The following is a 13358-nucleotide window of genomic DNA, read 5'->3' as shown; positions in this document are numbered from 1 at the left end:
CCCAGGCCTTCTGTTTAAACTGTGGGATCAAACGGAATAGACTTGTCCGAACGGTCAAAGGGCTTTCATGTTGCTAGACAAATGTAACTGGCTTTCTGAGATATATGGAGGCACATGCCTTTTGTGTTGACATTGAGTGACCATTGGCGCGGGTGGTTTCCTTAAAGGCGACAGGTAAGATTTGCTGCTTTGTACTGACGAGACATGGGTATTTGTCTGAATACAGTGTACAACTACTGGCTTCGTTTACGTACTCCAATATGGAGACATTTGAGCGCCTTTTCATGATTTATTCCAGTTCAGGAATGAGAAGCGTCTACTAACCAGTTGTGTCAATATTTGATTCACGTAAATGTGTACTGGCCCGTACAGGGCTTATTGGATGTTAGAAGTATTTGTATTCCTGTGATAATGTGCTGCGCTGTAAGGACATGCTTGTTATATACAGACTTGTACACTACATGTTCAGTGCGGGATGGGCGGTAGGGCGCCTATTGGTTAAAGCTTGAGCTATTTAGCTGAATATCCGATTCGATTCCCGACATGGGTACAATGTGTGAACCCCATTTCTGGGGTCCTCCGCCTTGGGATTGTTGGAATATTGCTAATATCTGCGTAAACACAACTCACTCACAATTATATTACCTGTCAAATGTTTACTTTCTTTTAAGTTAACAAAAAACGAATATTGCTGAATATATGAGTTGACTTTACGTCGCTTGCAACAATATTCCTGAAATATAACATCGGGGGCGCCATTGATGAAATTCGTACATTGTGCACATGAGTTGATTCGAACCCTGGACGTTGTAATCCGGAGGAGATCATCAACAGGCAGACTCACCGCATCCCCTTTACTTACTTATATTGGAGATTTAACGTGCGCTTTCCGACTGCAAGCGTATGTCGCACACGGACCGCATCCCCGATTATCCAGTGTATTATATAGTCCCTCTGATATGTTCAGATAAGCACGGACCATTCGCTGCCGTAACTTCCTCAAAGAAGTGACAGCATCATCTCTTATAAAAATTTAAAAAAACATAGCATTTTTCTCGCTCCTCATTGTAAGTTGACTATGTTGGCTAATGTGGTAATTAAGCCCAGGGTATTTATCATGTTGAAATAATAAAAACCCTGGTCTAACGAGGATGGACTAGTCGCCACTTTCGTTGTGATTTGTGTATCTAATTGAAACATGTCACTCTGCTTTTAACGTGAAAACATGGCATTGAGTTCTAATTAAGAATACTCCACGTGGTTCTCGTTAGAAGTCATACTAGAATGTAGGACTATATAAAACTATATATGTAGTAATTTGGATAAAAACCTATTGTACAGCTCGTGTTTGACCAATCTACAACACTAATTGAAACAGACTTCAAATACAGAGTAAACAAACAACAATGCGAAAACACTGCTACCCTAATTGCTGCCCTGGTTTGCGTCAACAGCGCTATCAAAACAAAGCGGCGATTGACAGGTGTACATAGCATGTTAATTACAGGTAGGTAACAGGTGATATGTTGAAACAATAGAGTGGACGTGAACAGCTGTGTCCGAGGACCCAGCAATGACTCGCTACTCAGGTATTGACACTTGTCTTTTGTCAATCTGTCCCCTTTACAATTGATTACTACTTACAACAGAGCGTCTTGGTCGTTGAAATTGACATCATGATCTTGTCAGTGGATCACTCTGACGTTAACGCCTTGACTGATAAGTGCTGGCTGTCGAAGCGGGTTAACGTTATTGTGGCCTGACGTTAAGTTGTGAGATTCGTACACGATCGGCCGATAAGGTAAGGACGATTTTATGACAAAATGTTCCTAATAGTTGCAGCATGGGGGCTTTTGATAAAAACACAAACAAACAACAGGAAAACTTTTATACAGATCGAAGGGCACGATATCACACACACTGAGAGGGTGAAATGTGATCAAATGTGAATTTAACAATGTTCTATTTTGGGATATATTCACCATTATGTTGAACGTCTTGTTATTATTCGTCCACGTGGCGTTGGAACGAGGTGAATCTCTCGGCATATAATAGCTATGTCTGATTCAATTTCTTTATTCAGTATAAAGGCCACAGGCTCATGTACAAATAAATATAGAATATACATATTGGTGCAACATTAAACAAGTATTACAAATGGGATGAACGTAATACAATAGCCTTTTTAATATATTTACAGCATTGAAGTAAATCAGTTAGTTTGCCTGAGCGTATATGCATAAATAACTGAGATTCACAATATATATTTGGAATGTGTTTCCTGCATTAGCTATGTCTCTACGTTATAGTTATCATATAATAGTTCATATCACTACATTATCTTCGTATTTGTGCTGACGACTTCTGTGACAGTGGTAATGTATATCCCAGTGCAAGTTACTGACTGCTGGGCTGTTTAGTCTGGTGGTAATCACGTCGTATGTTCATTACGGTATACAGTTTTAGAAAGCTAATTCGGTTAAATACGGTATATATGGAGACAATGTTGGAGACTCCGTCTGATCCAGAAGCCAATTACACAGTCTAACATTTCACACTGCGACTTGGTATTTTGGTATTTAAGGATTGTGTCTAGGGAAGAGCGAGGGATTAAACAGGGATTTAGATATCACAACAGGTGAAATTATTTTCCCACCAGTCGCGGCGCCTTGTAATTGTACTTTTGTTCATGGGGCTGGATACAGCTCTGACAAGACGCTCGTCCACGATTCCATTACTTGCCTACCTGTGGTATCGTGTGACATTACTTGCCTACCTGTGGTATCGTGTGACCTATGCTCTGTCAGTACTGTCAGAGTGACATGTGACACTCGTTGTCCGGGAGAGACATCTACACTTACCTGACATGTTCGACTTGTTGTACTGATAAAATCTTTGTTTTGTCATTGGGCCCCTTCTATCTGTCTAGGTAGGGGGTTAATTGTCTTGTAGACTGGGGTTTCGCTATGCTATATCAACATTGTTCCTTGACGCTTTGCGTGGTTTGGAAGGCTCTGTTCCTTTCCCTTTCATAGTAAGTACTATAATATGTCTTGCACTAAATTTCAGATATTTCATTTATTATTTAACTTTGTGTATTTTAACGATACTGCCCCTTTTAAGTGTTTAGAGCGTATTTAGTTTCTGTACCGTAAAATAACGTAATGATAATATGACTGTTTAGTTCGATGGGGCGAACATATTTTGACCATGCAACGAACTTCTTAGTATACACGAAAATGATCAGAAACATTATATTTTTAAATTAATATATACACCTGTATTGATCACCCTCACTACGCTGTCAATCACTGGATTGTCTGGTCCAGACTTGATTATTTACAGACCGCCGTCATATAGCTGGAATATTGCTCTGTGCGGCGTTAAACAAAAAACAACAACTTCACCATGCTTCCCTGCAGGATCCGCTACATTCTTATGTAAGAGTTAGGTCCCGTACCTTCCATGCAGGATCCGCTACATTCTTATGTAAGAGTTAGGTCCCGTACCTTCCCTGCAGGATCCGCTACATTCTTATGTAAGAGTTATGTCCCGTACCTTCCCTGCAGGATCCGCTACATTCTTATGTAAGAGTTATGTCCCGTACCTTCCCTGCAGGATCCGCTATATTCTTATGTAAGAGTTATGTCCCGTACCTTCCATGCAGGATCCGCTACATTCTTATGTAAGAGTTATGTCCCGTACCTTCCATGTGGGATCCGCTAAATGCTTATGTTTGAGTTATGTCCCGTAGGTTCCCTGCAGGATCCGCGACATGCTTATGTAAGAGTTATGTCCCGTAGGTTCCCTGCAGGATCCGCTACATTCTTATGTAAGAGTTATATCCCGTAGGTTCCCTGCAGGATCCGCTAAGTGCTTATGTAAGAGTTATGTCCCGTACCTTCCGCTACATGGTTCTAGATTCAATCACCAGCTGTGGTCATGTTACAAGTGATCATGTACAACAGCCAAAATCTGCGCACCCTCGATTATCCAGTGTAGCATTTCCATATATAACTGTATAATCGATGATGCGATCTGCGTCAGGGCGACTGTTTCTCCCATGTCACTGAAATACAGTAAAAATCTCACTCACTGGAACGTTCACACAAACACGTTGTAATGAAACTCGTAAAATCGCATGTTGATTAAAAGTTACGCGAATGATATGAACATATTAAAAAATATTGATAATCCTAGACACAATTTTCAACGACGGTATGACAATAATATTTGTTTACTCGGAAACAGTACCCACACTTGATCAAACAATATGAGCATTTCTGCTGACGGAAATCAATATGAAAGACACTGTCACGTCTCTAAATAGGCTTATGGGCTTATGTCGAGTTAATTAAAAACCGTGTACTCCCCGACTTTCTCTGTAACTCTGAGGGGGGTGAACGTAATGTGCAGTTGACGCGAGGCCATACCAAGGCCAGGTTTAATGTCCGCGACGCATGTGGACAAATAAACTCATTCCTGCTCGTACTCCAGGAGCCATACTGGCACATATTGGAGGAAAATTGGCTGAGAGGAGAGGGGTTATTGATATTTTGGACCCTCCATTTTCAAAGTGATGGATCCGTCCTTGTGCAGGTTCGATAGGGATGTGTGTGATTCAGGTATGTTTGGATGAATATGTTTAAGAGCTAATATTTACATCTTTATGAAGACTAGATACCTATATGTTTGATCTGTTTCCTCCGAATGAAATGTATCGTTGTCACATCAGCGTTTACAGTATACGTTTACCATTGCTGCACGGTACAGTTGTACGTTGGGGCAGTCATGTTATCTCTAGTCAGTGTACAGGTGCTCGCTGCTAGGGCCAGCAGTTGTAGAACGAGAATGTGACATTCTACACGTCTAGGACGTCGGGGTTTTGAGTAAGTCTGAATGCCTGGGGGCGCGATCGTGGTCGTAAACTGTCCGGTCTGGCAAGATGAACCAGCTGCCATATTGCACACTGTAAACTTGGGCGTGCTGATACTGGAGCACATAAATGGCACCTGGCTAAAGGGGACTATATGTGTAGTGTCAGCCTTGTTCTGACTAGAGCTTCCTATATAGCAGGCACCTGTCATATTCCAACTATACAGCTGACTATATGTCAGGAACCGGTCGTATTCTGACTAACTGAAAATAGATCGGGCGCCTGTCATATACTGACTAGAACTCCCTTTATATAGCAGACACCTGTTATGTATGTATGTTTGTTGTTTAACGCCGCACTTAGCAATATTCCAGCTATATGACGGCGGTCTGTAAATAATCGAGTCTGGACCAGACAATCCAGTGATTGATATCATGAGCATCGATCCACGCAATTGGGATCGATGACATGCATCAACCAAGTCAGCGAGCCTGACTACCCGACCCCGTTAGTCGCCTTTTACGACAAGCATAGTCACCTTTTACGGCAAGCATGGGTTGCTGAAGACATATTCTACCCCGGAATCTTCACGGGCAACCTGTTATGTACAAGCTTCAACTGACTGTATGGCAGGAACCGGAAGTACATTAAATTGCCGGTAAAATAATTGTGTTACACTAGGTCTGTCACATCCTGGCTTCTGCCGGGCAACAGAATACCAATATAAGGTGGTGGCGATTTCATATGACCTAAAGTCGGATAGTCTTCACTGCGTCCGCCTACTGTGTACTGTCTGTACACAAGGGCACCTGTAGTATACTGATAGTGAACACCTGTAGTATACTGATAGCGAACACCTGTAGTATACTGATCATTACCCAGGCACTGCAGCATACTGTTATCGAACACCTGTAGTATACTGATAGCGAACACCTGTAGCATACTGATCATTACCCAGGCACTGTAGCATACTGTTATCGAACACCTGTAGTATACTGATAGTGAACACCTGTAGCATACTGATCATTACCCAGGCACTGTAGCATACTGTTATCGAACACCTGTAGTATACTGATAGCGAACACCTGTAGCATATATAATGACTGCATGCATGGCGGATAATTGTTTTACATAAACCTCATTGCAAGCCACTTATGCACACTGACTGCATACACTGGACACCTGTGGTACGCTGACTGCATATTACGGGCACCTGTTGTATGATGAAAAAAGGGGACCTGTAACGTACAGACTATATATAGCGGGCACCTGCCGTATACAGACTATATATAGCGGGCACCTGCAGTATACAGACTATATATAGCGGGCACCTGCCGTATACAGACTATATAGCGGGCACCTGCAATATACAGACTATATATAGCGGGCACCTGCAGTGTACAGACTATATATAGCGGACACCTGCCGTATACTGCCGACATCCAGACTCTACTGCGGGCACCTGCTATACACTGACTTCACATATATAGCGGGCAACATGCAACAAAAATGTTCCCGATCGGTGTTTAGTGGTATGACCTCTCAAAGCGGCGTTAAACCCAACTCACTCACTAGCCGTAGGACTGTTATCTCTAACAGTTGAGCAAGCGACACACATCACTACTGTTCAAGTGACCTACTGTGAGTAATGAGGTAACAAATAGCCCGTAATCTGCCATCGTTGTAATGTACAGCCCTCGTGTACTAACTATCGATTGATATGACAAGAATACCTCGGCCAGGTTAGATAACACTTCGATATGTCTGCACACTGCGTCAAGTGAGCGTATGAGATATAAGCCGCTATAGCGAGGGCCGAAGGTTGCTGCAAAATAGCCTCCGTTATGGCCTCTTGGTATGACGGTAAGCCTCTTTAGATAGATATGCACTCTTATAAGGTCGGATGTTATTGCCGATGTTGATGATTTTGACGTTAATGTAGAAACGGTTGAAAGGAATGACATGTCATTGCTGTCCAGTTGTATGTAGACGCCATCTTGTTATATTATATATAACCACAAAGTGCAATGTTTGACCGAATTTAACTTAAGCCGTAAGTGCATCTAGCGGGATGTTATTGACGAGTCACAGCCTTTGTGGATAGAATGCACTGTTGTGTCGTCTCACGTTACAAAGTTCGCATTCACGTATTTTAAAATTGGTTGATGATTCATCTTGCTTTTAGATGGTAATGAATTTGATGGCCAATATATTTAATTACGAAACTTTATTTTCCAGACCTCGCAGTAGGAGTCGCCGCCTCAGCCGCGGTGTGTGGAGCTCCGGACAATGGGCTATGACGTGGACCGTTTCATAGGTAAAGTAAACGAAGGCCTGCTTTGCTGTGTGTGTCGCGACGTTCTAGAAGACCCCCAGCAAGCACCGTGTGAGCACGCGTTTTGTCGCAAGTGCATTCTGGGCTGGCTCGAGAACGAGGCTTCCTGTCCAGAAGACCGTCATCCATTACGCCCGCGAAACCTACGGCCATTGTTCCGGTACATGAAAAACGATCTTTTGAGGTTGCGTATCCGGTGTAAGAATTTCCGTAAGGGGTGTGAACACATCAGCAATCTGGAGACTGTAAGCAAACACGAGGAGGTATGTCCTCAACAGCCGGTGCCATGCCCAAACAAGGGGTGCACGTGTACCTTCTCCCCCGCAGAGCTCGAGCAGCACATGCTGAAGTGCGAGTTCGGCAGCAGAGAGTGCACAAAGGGCTGTGGTCTGACTGTAACGACGTTGGATGAGCGGGAACACAACTGTATTGCCGAACTCCGGTCAAATATCCAACTGTTGCGGTCTGAGATGATTTGTCGGCTTGACGACCAGAAGAAGGAGATGGAGTTGCGTCTGGACATGCAGCGATGTCACATGGTGGCCAGGGAAGCCGCACTGCAGGCCAACATAGACGAGCTGAAGGAAGACATTGGAAAGATCAACAAGAAGGTCAAGCTTCTCCTGGAGCTGGAGCTGAAGAGAAGACAGGATCTGGAGAAGATGCACACGGAGCGCCGTGAGCTTCTTGAGGTGTTGCGGGACATTCAGGCTCAACATGAGGATTCTCAGCAGACGACAACACCGACCACCTGCAGACATTGCAGTAACGGGAACAAGGGTGGCAAGGTCACGACCTTGTAGTCATCCAATAGGGGAGATAACTCCCGTGACCTGCAGACATTGCAGTAACGGGACAAGGGTGGCAAGGTCACGACCTTGTAGTCATGTAACAGGGGAGATAACTCCGGCGACCAGAGAAGGAATGGTTAATCTTGTTGCTTTACAACGGATGACAGGCACATGTGCCACTCGGAAGAAAAGGCAACATGCATTGAGAGTCCGATATAGTGCTTGAACAAAAGATACCTCAATGCTATTTGGACGTGACTGATTTGAACGAATGTTATTGATACTGACGTGCATGTTGGCGGCCGCAATATTCCATCGATATTTGAATCTGCACTCGTGAATTCCGGAAGGATTGTGTCCACGTGATCTAATGGAATATATTTGCCTACTGCGCTTGTGTTTGTTGAAGATATCAGCTGTCCCTGTGTGTAACAAGATTCCATTCACAGTATCGATTAAAGTCTGGGTGCCGTGAACGCCACGACTACTTCATGAAGTGATGCAACAGCATCGACACTGGTGCCTCCAGCGTCTCCAACGTCCCTTTAACGTGAATGTTTCACATCGCGTCACGAAACATGTGACAGTGATGTCTTAAGTGCTATGGATGTACGGCTGAAGTCTGGATACAGCATGGTGTCAAACATCATGGCAGAGACTCTGGGCCCGGGCGCACAAAGTGAACTCAGCAGTAATGCCCCATTATAACCAGATGCGTTACTCCGATTTGATACACTGTGGAATGGGAGTAAAAGATCTGATTATCACGAGGTTGCACTATGCTAACCGTGGTCCTAACACTGTGATCATTTGTGCAGACGGGCCAGGGTTAAGATACTTCACGGTGACATCGACGACGCCTTTGCGGAAGTTTAAAAAAAGGTTACCATGGTTACTGATATATCTGAGGTTGCATTATGCTATTGGTGGTCCTAACATTGTGATCATTTGTGCAGATGGGCCAAGGTTAAGATACATCATGGTGACATCGAAGACGCCTTTGCAGAAATTTGAAAAAAGGTTACCATGGTTACTGTGTCAGGCATGTGGTGTATCGTGTGGACAGTATACATACATCGTGTCCGCAGTGTGATATGACTCGGTAACATTCCTCAAACGATGGCTGCTATATACTATTTGAACATTGGTGGTGTTTCGTTGATTCTGGTGGTGTTTAACTCATTTAGCAGACTGTGTCCTTGGTACACCATGTGCATTTATTGTAGTCTTCCTGGATACAAGTTCTCGTTTTTTTGTAACATGGTTTGTTGTTTTCAATAATTATCAATTAATGCAACCTTTCAATTTCCGCCACTTTTACTTGATTATCTGATGAACACAACTACACTACTTCTTGGCCGGTGGGATAGCTGAGTGGTTCAAGCGTTCGCTCGCCAGGCTGAAGGCCAGGGTTCGATTCCCATTTCTGGTGTCCCCCCGCCGTGATATTGATGGAATATTGCAAAAAGCGGCGTAAAACCATACTCACTCTTTCACTCACACTAATTCGTTGCTACTTTGTCCATATATATGGCAGCACTGATATGAAATTTCAGAGCTCTAAGCTTTTGGTGCTTAAGAGCTTGCTCAAACATACATTATATTTGGGTGCTTAAAGACGGGGTTTGATCATCTGCCAGAAGCCACTTCCGGAAACATTATGTTCTGTTAACCCAACGCATACGTCGCCGGAAGCCAGTATATTGTTACTATTTTAGATACACAATGCAGTAAGATAAATATAAAAGACTTCCAGCTCAAAGTCCTCGGGACCATCAACATAATGTCGAGTTTACCGTTGTTCGAGCCAGCAGTATCAGTGCCGAGATTGCTGTCAGAACCATACAGTGACATGGGTTACCCCCGTGAAGATCCTGCTGGTTAGAACTTGTCTTAACAAGCCGTGCTTGTCGTAAGAGGCTACTAACGGGATCGGGTGATGCTCCCCGTGAAGATCCTGCTGGTTAGAACTTGTCTAACAAGCCGTGCTTGTGGTAAGAGACAACTAAAGGGACCGCGTGATGCATGCCATCGTTTCCCAACAGCGTCGATGCTTATTATGTCAATCACTGGATTGTCTGGTCCAGATTCTATTACTTACAGCTGCTATATAGCTGGAATATAGCTGAGTGCGGCGTTAAACAACACATAAAGAAACAAAACATCTATATCGAGTAATGGACTTAAGTTTATATGTTCTATAGTATGTGATGTGTAGTATGCCTGGCACGAGGACTTGTCTAGTATTGTTTTTGTTGTATATTTAGTATTGGTCGCTTGTCTTCTGAACCATGTGTCGAGTTTGGTGCTGTTCATCGCCATTGTCATGCCATGTGGTCAAAACTGGTCATCCTATAAAAACCGCTTGCATAATACGTAAGACCCATACCTCCCTACATATTTATTCTATCCAATGAGTTGTTGGCAAATAGCATAATACTATGGCTGTGAAGGTATTATGACAATCATGTTGGTATCTGATCTTCTCAGACAGCCAGGGGAGAAAACTCCAGGGGAAAGACGTCCCATATTCTCGAAGAGACTGAACGTTCGTACAACCGTATGGTGGAATCCTGTATTAAAGAGAGTCCAGTTAATGAAGGGACCGTTCTCCGAATTAAAGGGACTCTCCTGGCTGTCTGAACATCGCATTTCGTCCTCCCCTGTCCATGAGTACCTCAGGAATATGGCGAAAATATATATGAAATATTATCCGAAATATCTCCCAAATAAGATATTCTTTACAAGAAATTGCCTTGACTTTTGATGAGAATCATCATTTCTTTAGGCCGCTAAGAGGTCGTTTCTGTCAGTTGCATGCTGCCTTCATTGTGTCCATTTTCCTGCAGTGAAACCCCTTTAATCTGGAATGGTACGGCATGACTATAAATGTACAAAAGGACGTACAACGATTCAGACATCCGGACATTTATTATCCCTGGCGATTTCTGTGGGAGCGGTACCGTCTGGATTTTCGAGGTTTCACTGCATATCTCTAGAACGATTTGAGGGTCGTCTTCTCGAAGCGACATCAGTGGTGTCAACTTGAAACGTGGTTGGAATAATGTCATAGCTACAAAGTGAATCTAGGACGAAACACTGTTTTGGCATGTTGATCTGGAACAAATATTCAAATATACTCACCGCCAAAAGAAACGCGAACCAAAGAAACATAGAGAAGTATGTACGTTAAGAAGAGATGTTTCCAATGTGTACTACTTAATGACAAAACTAACAATCAGTCAAGTGTTACCACATGGTGTCTTTATTCTTATCACGATGTGCTGCACGTGATTTCCAAACTTAATACTGCACGAGAGAAATGGTGCATCTCAAGTCATGGATCTATGACGTCACATTTGATGGGTTCATGAGCGTCGGTTCATACAACATAACAGTATGTTCGTTTGTGCATCGAACCAATCTAATATCTCTTGAATATGATAAAGTCTTCATATATTAACCAACATGTATGTTTTTCGGGGTTTTTTTGTGGGTGAGTATAATTATAGTCACTTAAAACCGCTTCGAGAACACGACCCGGAATGGGACAAATGAGACGAGCATCCTCGACAGTCGGGGGTATTATTTGGCACATAAAGCCAGCATATATGTTGGTGGAGACATTATAGCCCCGGTTGCCGAGGATGGTAAGTACTAATTTCCTGCCTGTATTAAATCATTGGTGACATAGCTTTACTAATTAATTTAACATTCGATGTACATTTTACAGACATGCATGCCATACCATTGTTTCTGTATGAAGATAACGTTGTATCATATCTCTTGGAATAATGTGGAACTATGTTTCGTTATTCATTGTCTTGGAATACATAACCAATCACGGGCCTGGGAGGTGGTGCCATGTGATGTATGGATGTTTTTGACATGCGGCGAAATCTATTTTAGCAGCAGACACCATCCGAAAGAGTTTATGCAAGACAGCAGCATTTTGTATCATTCAATGGATGCATTCTGTACATACGACTGTCTCATTCTTGGAAATATATTATTCAATACAAGAGTTGATATAATCATTGCTTGTGTTGTATTTTCTCTGGATCCAACAAGGACGATTTGGTGGTTGGCTTGTCACTGTGTATCCTTCACTCTGTAAACACGGAACCGTTGACCACGTGGACAACAACGTGGACAACGACATGGACAACAACGTGGACAACGCAATGGTCCATAAAGTGGACAACGACATGGACACTTACGTGGACAACGACATGGGCAATAACATGGTAAACAACGTGGACAACAACTTGGACAACGACATGAACAATAACGTAGACAACAACATGGGTAACGACATGGACCACAACGTGGACAACGACATGGGTAACGACATGGACAACAACGTGAGCAACGACATGGACAACGACATGGGCAACAACGTGGACAACAACGTGAACAACGACATGGACAACGACATGGGCAATAACATGGTAAACAACGTGGACAACAACTTGGACAACGACATGAACAGTAACGTGGACAACAACATGTAAAACGACATGGACCACAACGTGGACAACGACATGGACAACGACATGGGCAACGACATGGACAACGACATGGACAACGACATGGGCAACGACATGGACAACAACGTTGACAACGACATTGACAACAACGTTGACAACGACATGGGAAATAACGTGGACAACAACTTGGACAACGACATGGGCAATAACGTGGAGAACGACATGACAACATGTGTGTTTGTGTAAGTGTGTGTGTTGCTGCTTGTACCAGTCCGAACTAATGCCGGTTTTATAGTGCTCGCCCACTGAGATACAATGCCACTGTTTAACTTGTATACCCCACTCATACACATCACTCTGACTCCGAGCCGACCAGTCCTTGTTTACCTCCTTGGACCAGACAATCCAGTGAGTGACATCATGAGCATCGATCTACACAAATGGAATACGATGACATACATCAACCAAGTCACCGAGCCTGACCACCCGATCCCGGTAGTCGCCTCTTACGACAAGTATGGGTCGCTGAAGGTAAATTCTAGCCCGGATCTTCACGGAGCGTTATGTATCACAATACTATTGCTATATATCATTATCAATAACACGTCCCCAATAAGTCTCAGACATAAGGTAAACTTATTATATCCGTCTCATTCCATATTTAGCTCCCTGCGGTGAAGAAGTCCATCGCGTCTGTAAATGTCACTTTTACGTGGTTTTCGTAGTCATAGCAACGCGGGTAATTTCCAGGAATGATTTCACACATGCCTCTCAATACTTTTGACTTCGTTCCAAGTTGTATTGGCATTAGTGCCAAAAAATATGGTTGAAAACATTTACCGCTTTGGTAAAACCAACGCTCGTGG

The 13358-nt window shown here is 43.3% G+C and overlaps 2 protein-coding genes across 9 annotated transcripts in view; both read left to right on the top strand.

The window, feature by feature from the left end:
• LOC124149781 (RING finger protein 151-like) overlaps window positions 1–12036 on the top strand; it is a 57523-nt gene extending 45487 nt beyond the window's left edge. For 2 of the 8 annotated variants that reach the window (XM_048397396.1, XM_046521596.2), the window contains exon 2: window positions 7115–12036. In XM_048397396.1, the coding sequence (XP_048253353.1) occupies window positions 7166–8014 (849 nt within the window). In that variant the 5' untranslated portion in view covers window positions 7115–7165 and the 3' untranslated portion in view covers window positions 8015–12036. Of the gene's footprint in view, window positions 1–152; window positions 175–1779; window positions 1802–2935; window positions 3035–4603; window positions 4626–6618; window positions 6740–7114 lie in introns of those variants that run through there. The other 6 variants (XM_046521831.2, XM_046521752.2, XM_046521984.2 and 3 more) reach the window with 6 other exon arrangements.
• Window positions 12037–12162: 126 nt separating this feature from the next.
• LOC124120241 (ABC transporter G family member 7-like) lies at window positions 12163–12516 on the top strand. Its single transcript, XM_046483056.2, has one exon. It carries the CDS (start codon window positions 12163–12165, stop codon window positions 12514–12516), a length of 354 nt encoding a protein of 117 aa, XP_046339012.2.
• Window positions 12517–13358: the final 842 nt, after the last annotated feature.

The sequence above is a fragment of the Haliotis rufescens genome, unplaced genomic scaffold, assembly GCF_023055435.1.
Source record: "Haliotis rufescens isolate VD_foot unplaced genomic scaffold, xgHalRufe1.0.p SCAF_17, whole genome shotgun sequence".
In the NCBI taxonomy this organism is placed as follows: domain Eukaryota; kingdom Metazoa; phylum Mollusca; class Gastropoda; order Lepetellida; family Haliotidae; genus Haliotis; species Haliotis rufescens.
The sequence above is the reverse complement of the archived record's forward strand: the minus strand, read 5'-3'. Positions and strand labels throughout refer to the sequence as shown.

Excerpts from the sequence above, each read along its gene's own strand:
- LOC124120241 (XM_046483056.2), top strand. The coding sequence starts at position 12,163 with ATGGACAACAACGTGGACAACGCAATGGTCCATAAAGTGGACAACGAC.